The 6938-nt window shown below is 36.0% G+C and overlaps 1 protein-coding gene across 1 annotated transcript; it reads left to right on the top strand.

The window, feature by feature from the left end:
* The first annotated feature begins 2046 nt into the window (after positions 1-2046).
* On the top strand, positions 2047-3381 carry CWC25 (CWC25 spliceosome associated protein homolog). Its single transcript, XM_072398042.1, has 2 exons — positions 2047-2878; positions 3031-3381. The coding sequence occupies exons 1-2, from the start codon at positions 2724-2726 to the stop codon at positions 3143-3145; spliced, it is 270 nt and encodes an 89-aa protein (XP_072254143.1). The 5' UTR covers positions 2047-2723; the 3' UTR covers positions 3146-3381.
* The last annotated feature ends 3557 nt before the right edge of the window (positions 3382-6938 follow it).

The raw sequence follows: 6938 nt of genomic DNA, 5'->3' as shown, positions 1-6938 counted from the left end.
TCTGGGTAGCAGTGACCATAATATGATTTAATTTCATGTAAACAGGGAGCAAAAACAGGAAAGATAAAAACATTCAATTTTAGGACAGCAAATTTTCCATTATTAAGTGCAGCTCTATTTGAATTGGACTGGGAGAGAATATTGTGCTCTCAAAGAACACAGAACAGAAATGGGAATGGCAATAGAAGCCATCCCATAAATATTGGATACATGAATAAATAAGAACAAAGAAAAAGGTTTTTTTTTTTTTTTTTTGCTAGTTATATTTAAAACAATGGTAAATACAGGTAAACCATATACAAGGTAAGTATAGCATAACAGTATTGATAATTTTGAAAATCCCCTTTCCTCTGCATTACAGGTATCTGCAGATAGGTGGGGTTTACCTCTTTTTCCTGATACTAGACAAATACTGCCGATTTGTGAAGGCAAAAAAGATGAATCCTGGTAGGTCAGATACACACCAAGTTGTTAGTGTATACTCTATTGGGTGAAGTCGTTACAATCTCTTTATTTTCTTGATGCGTTTCACCGTCAACTTCCTTGGAGGAGCTTGAGACATATACAAACTACTGATTTAAACAGAAAACAAATGAGCATGAACATTTTGAGTAGGTATTAAATTGTCATGTTGCATAGTACATACATTATTCAATATATATACATTATATGGAAATAATTTCACTTATTTATGTCACTATATATGTTAAAACATTTGCAGAAAGGATATATTGATAAATATTTATAAATAGGGATCTACAAATGAATGTGTGTAGACCCCTATTCTATAAAACTAGTTGTCCGAGTTGCCAACCATCATTCATACATATGTAGTAAATTGCAAAACACTTACTTTTAAGGTAAAATGTTGTACTTGCTGCTTGAATTGGTCCAGGGTAGAGGTAATTCTAGGCCGGGTTGCTATGTGAAATCCTCATAGGAATATATCATGTATACCGATGGTAAATGTTCCATGTGTTTAAAGTACTAAAGGCTTATTGCAACAGGTATGTGTTACTCATAGTAAGTGAAAAAACTTACCAGGAAGAATAAGGCACTGAGTATCAGTTTAGTCACATATGATGTGGTTGCTCGGTCTTATATATGTATTAGCATTTCAATGGGTCTCGTTCTCTGAAAGAACTGATATTTACAATTATATATTCTTTTAACCGATGTGAGGGATCATTATTTTATATATTACACAATTTCTCATAATGATGGGAAATGTCTTTACCATATAACCTGCTGGATAAGGATTAGAAAGATCTTATCCTGTTAAAAGAAATTCCTGGAGATACTTGAAAGACAAGACAAAAAACAAGAGGGCACTCCTTGCATCTGGAGGAAAATAAGTTTAAGCTCCAGATAAGGAAAGGATACTTTACTGTAAGGTCTGGGAAAATGTGGAATAGGCTCCCCCAGGGAGAAGTTTCAGCATTTACTATAGATGGCTTTGAGAAAAAGCTGGATGCTTTTCTAGAAGCACAAAATATAACTGGGTATTAAGGCTTTAAAGTAAAGATAACAGAGATTGTTGATCCAGGGAACATCTGATTGCCTCATAGAATCAGGAAGGATTTTTTCCCATATTGGAGCAAATTTTACCAGGGTTTTTTTTTTGTTTTTTTTTTTTGCTTTGGATCAACTAAGCAAAAAATATCCTAGATATACAACTGTCTAAAGAGTTGTATATCTAGGATATGTTTATTTCCCTAGCGGTTGCAATTGATAGACTTACCAATTCACACCTAGAAAAGCAAACATAAAAATGTACATACTATACACATTTTTTATCAATACCATGAAGTGATTTAGAAACTTCAGTAATATTTTAATTTGTTAAAACTGGTATTGTGCTTTAACCACAAATGGCCTATGCACAGTACAATCATCCTAGTGTTTTATTATTATTAATATTATTAATAAACAGGGTTTATATAGCGCCAACATATTACGCATCGCTGTACATTAAATAGGGGTTGCAAATGACAGACTAATACAGACAGTGATACAGGAGGAGAGGACTGATAAATTATAAATTGTTGACACGTGCCTTCCACATTACAAAAGATAGACGTTGCGGGATGTGCCAGGTTTCTTCTTTTTCCATTACAATACCTTTAGTTGCAAAGCCTATTGAATGTCCTTTATTTGACGGCTGTATGCTTGAATATCTGTGTACAATTGTGGAATGGTTCTCTTGAATTAATTACTTTTACAGGATCAAACTTTTATGTGGGAAAGGGCAGGTTTTCCACAATAGATGGTTTTATTGGATCTGTTACCTCATCATTGGAATATTTAGATGTTTCTATCGTAGGTTTACATATGCCCGGGACTATAAGATATCCCTTTGCTTCTCTTTGGTTGTATCTTTTACATATTTCTGTTCTTTCCTTCTCTCTTCTGTTGAGATAAATATGAATAGAAAAGCTAAAACTCATTGGGGGGTTTAAAAAAGTACCAACTTGCAGACATGACATCTATTATAGCAATGATATGTTGTTGCTTTATAATTGGATGTTTATCTTGTATGGTTGTTTTTTAAAGATAAATACTTTTAACCTTTAGTTCTCTGAATGTAGTAAAATGTTCTGCTAGTTGAAACTTAATATTGTGCATCTGTTGCAAACCCCTGTGTTCTTGTATAAAGTTTACATTTATAAAAACAATATTTTCTGACTACCCAAAAACTTTTATCTTCTTCTTTACTTAGGAAAATGTCTTCTGAAGAACTTGAGCGGCGAAGGTTAGAGATGATGCAAAATGCCAAACAAAGGGAGGTAGAAAGAGAAAACAGTGTACGCAGATACAAAAAGGAAGAGGAACAAGAAGAGAAAAAAGATCATACAAGAAAAAGTGAAAAATTCTTGCAGTAAGGGAATATAATGATCTAATGTTCTAATTTTTTATTGTATCTATGAGCTCTCCTCTATGCATGTCATCTGTCCTCACACCTGGAGAGGCCAGAGAAGCACCCATAAGTGTTACATCTTATGTTTTTCTTTCTTTTTTTTGTTCTTTTAGCAATATGAAGTTAGAAAGTGCTGCCTCCTCCTCAGTTGAAGACAGAGTCAAACGTAATATTCATGGAATACAGCGGTCTGCATCTGCTCTGGAGAAGAACTTCATGAAAAGATGACATTCTGGACATAGCATTTGTTATCCCTAATGGGCAGCTGTTCATATATCTTCTCTTGGGACGTTTATCAGACACTGTTCTGTATATTGGTTGTTTTTCCAATGCCGGAATTTATATTAGCAGTGTTGCTTTGTAGTTATGTAATATTGCCAGCTTTGCTTACTTAATATGTTTCTTTAAAAAGTCATTCCCATTATATTACCTTGTATACTGTGAAATAAAAACTTTTAACCATATTTTTCTTTAATCATTCTTTATAAATCAACAAGCTAAAAGTAAAAGGGTAAAAAAACATGCTAAACAATGATTTTTTTAAAATATACCTTTAATCAGACAAAAAGCATCCATAACCAAATGCAGGTCACATCTCAAACTGATTTCCCAGTAAAATCCAAACTCCAAATAATCCAAATATTGCTGCTAAGGAAAGCAAGCAAGCAAGCAAGTCTCCAAGTCTGGAGTACTATATTAGAGGGATATAACCCAATTCTTGAAAATTGCTGATGATTGAAGATTTGCAGTTTTATTGAAGGGTCCTGTCCTTTTGTGATAGCATGGGACCTTATCCAGGACTGAAGGAGACAAGTCAGGGGTGGATAGATAGATTTGAGTGTCATCAGCATACAGATGGTGCTGTAAGCCAAAGGAGGATATCGGACTACCGAGAGAGGAGGTGTACAGAGAAAAGAGAACGGGTCCAAGGACTGACTCTTGGGGAACAGCAACAGGGAGGAGAGTGGGGGAGGAGAATTTACCAATGAAAAAAACTTGAAAGAGAGCTGTCAGACAAAAGCAAACCAAGAGAGAGCAGTGTCACTGATACCAATAGAGTGCATGATTTGTATTAGAAGGGGGTGATCAACAGTGTCAAAAGCGAAGGAAAGATCAAGGAGAAGGAGCAGGGAAAAGTTGCCTTGAGACTTAGCTCTGATGAGGTCATTGGCTACTTTAGTAAGGGCTGTTTCGGTGGAATGGCCAGCTCGACAGCCAGACTGGAGAGGGTCAATGAGTAAGTTGTTGCTCAGGTAATCGGTGGATCTTTTGTAGACAAGGCATTCAATAAATTTGGAAACATATGGGAGAAGAAAGATAAAACGGTCGCTAGAAGGTAGGGAGGGGTCTAGTGAGGGTTTCTTCATGATAGGGAGAATTATGACATGTTTGAAAGCAGAGGGGTATATACCAGTAGAAAGAGAGGTGTAATAGTTCGGTTAGGGCGGGGGCCAGAGTGGAGGAATGGGCACGGAGTGGATCAGAGAGAATTGGGTCAAGCTGACAGGTAGTAGATGGAGACGATGAAAAAAGAGGGGAGACTTCGTCCACAGTAACAGGGCTGAGGGAGGCCAGTTATAATTTACAGGTGGAAGGGGTGGCTATGGTTGGAGTGGCCCAGTGAGCAGAAGCATCATGTCTGATTTTTTTCAATTTTTTGTCAAAAGTAGGTGGCTATGTCTTGTGAAGGTGAAGGTTGTTATGGGGCGAGGAGGTGTGGGGTTTAGGAGGGAGTCAATTGTTGAGATCATAAATAAAAGGTCATATGCAAAGACAGCAATCTTCTAATTTGCCTCTGCAATATTAAGAGTCATAATATATTAAGCAGTTTGAATGTTTCTTAACATAGACGCAAGCATCAGAACAAAAATGATGGGAGAAAGGGTGCACCCCTAACTACCTTCATTGTAATTTGTGAATAGAGACTTGTTCTGATAAAAAAACTATTGGTTCTCACTGAAACATGGGATGAGCATACAAAAATCTAACTCAGGCCAGCATATTCCAAGGTTTGAACAATTAACACCCATTCAACCTAATCAAAAGTCTTCTCTGCATCAGTGAACAATAAAAATGTTTAGATGCCTTTCGATTTGACTGAGTGTATCTAAATAGTAACCCTAACTGTTATTCCTCGCCTTCCTTGTTGGTGATTATAGTAAACAAGTTTAGGTATGAAAGAATGTAAAAAGTGTTGAGTATCTTGGCAAAAAAATTCAGATCTTGATTTAATAATGAAGTCAGCCTGTATCTTATACAGTTGGATAAGTCTTTACCCTTCTTTGGGATAATCGAAATTTGAGGCCCCAGTATATCCTGGATAGTTTTGTAACATGGAAAGAGGGGCTCTATCTTGGCCAGGTTCTTGCCCACCAATATGGCATTTGCTAATATTGGTTAATATGGTCTTGGCTGTACCTAAGCATAGAAAGGCTAGTCTGTCTCGGAATCAGGGTCTTTCCCAAACTCACTGGTGTCTTTTGTTCCGAGTTTCAAGCTGCTATAGATTTTGGATGTTGTGTTGGATCTCTGATATTTTTTTAAATATATATACCCATTTAGAGTGAAATCCCCCTAAAGTCTCATGTGGAATAATAAAGAACCAGAAGATATTCCACTCAGTATAAAATTTAGAGCAAATTTGATATTCGACACTTGAGAGAGTACATATATATATATATAACCAGTATCCTGCAAGAACAATTTCAGCAAAGAAACAAATATTCAATTTCTTCATTTGCAAAATCATGGTCAAAGAATTAAACCAGTGCAATCACAGTGCATCCATTTACCTGTCTAAGGTTAGAGTGACAGCCAAAATGGTAATTTCTGGAATAGGACTGTTGCAGCTGGGAGGAAATAGTATAATTTTTGGTAGAGAGATTCATGATGTGTCAAGCATCTCACAGTTGGTGGCTGATTAAACATACCTTACAATGCTGTGAGATGTCTCTAGCTTTGTCAGGGGTAACATTACCAACCCACCCTAAAATCTATAAGCTTCAGAATTCTGCCAGCAGCTCTAGTAGCCCCCTTCCCCCCAAAAAAACTGCTTTTGTGGGATGTTGTGTAAGTATACCGCAACTAAAATGACCATTTATCAATCCAATAAGCCTTTACCAAATAGAGCTCTATCGTCTATGTCACAATTTTTTGTCAAAAGTAGGTGGCTATGTCTTGGGCAGTGAAGGTTGTTATGGGGGGAGGAGGTGTGGGGTTTAGAAGGGAGTATACTGTCTACTGAGTTAGTAATGAGTTTGCTCACACCTAAGGATCCATGTTATTTCATCAGAATCCTCCTGTTAATAAATTTGTGGGTTATATCTTTTCGGAAGAATTTTTTTTTTGAGGAACACTACCTGAACTGTACCAAGTCCAAACTGCTATATGGTTTTCAGCAGTTTTGGAACGCTTTACATTCAAGGAAAGTACTGTGAGTGGCAACAGGAGGGTGCCTTGTCCATCAATCAGCCAGCCACAAAACCCCCCATCTAAACCATATTTAGATGAAATTAACCATGTGCACTTTTTGCTGTTTTTATATTCATGAACTTTACAGTTCTTGTATTGAAGTTTGAACAGGTCATTGAGTTATATTAAATCCTTAAATATTATAGGATGTTTGCAAATTTGTCTATATAAATAAATATTTTTTAGGTTTTTGTTTTCAGGCAAAATAAAAATTGTAACCTTTTTCAAATTTCTTTATGTAACAACATTGAGCACCTAATTTCATAAGGTTTTACGATTTGGTCTTATTTTCTTGGTCTGTAATATTAGTTTTCATCTAAAAAATTGGTTGCATGTGTAATCTGAAATAACAGTTGTGTTTTAGTAAAGTGAAGTTGTCTTACAACATGGAAAACTCCTTAAGGAACTTAAAAACTCCACTTCAGTTACATAGTTACAGTTGTGGAAAAGGAGGCTACCTAAGGTGTATCAAACTTCTGCCCAAAAAAAAGAGTTGCTACATCCCAATATATACAAAGATTATGGACAGAACAAAGGGGTTCAAAAGAAA

The sequence above is a fragment of the Pyxicephalus adspersus genome, unplaced genomic scaffold (assembly GCF_032062135.1).
Source record: "Pyxicephalus adspersus unplaced genomic scaffold, UCB_Pads_2.0 Sca1209, whole genome shotgun sequence".
Taxonomy (NCBI): Eukaryota; Metazoa; Chordata; class Amphibia; order Anura; family Pyxicephalidae; genus Pyxicephalus; species Pyxicephalus adspersus.
This window is presented reverse-complemented; position numbering and strand designations above follow the sequence as displayed.

Excerpts from the sequence above, each read along its gene's own strand:
- CWC25 (XM_072398042.1), top strand. The coding sequence starts at position 2,724 with ATGTCTTCTGAAGAACTTGAGCGGCGAAGGTTAGAGATGATGCAAAAT. Across the intron at positions 2,879-3,030 it reads AAAAGTGAAAAATTCTTGCA|CAATATGAAGTTAGAAAGTG; the intron begins GTAAGGGAATAT and ends TTGTTCTTTTAG.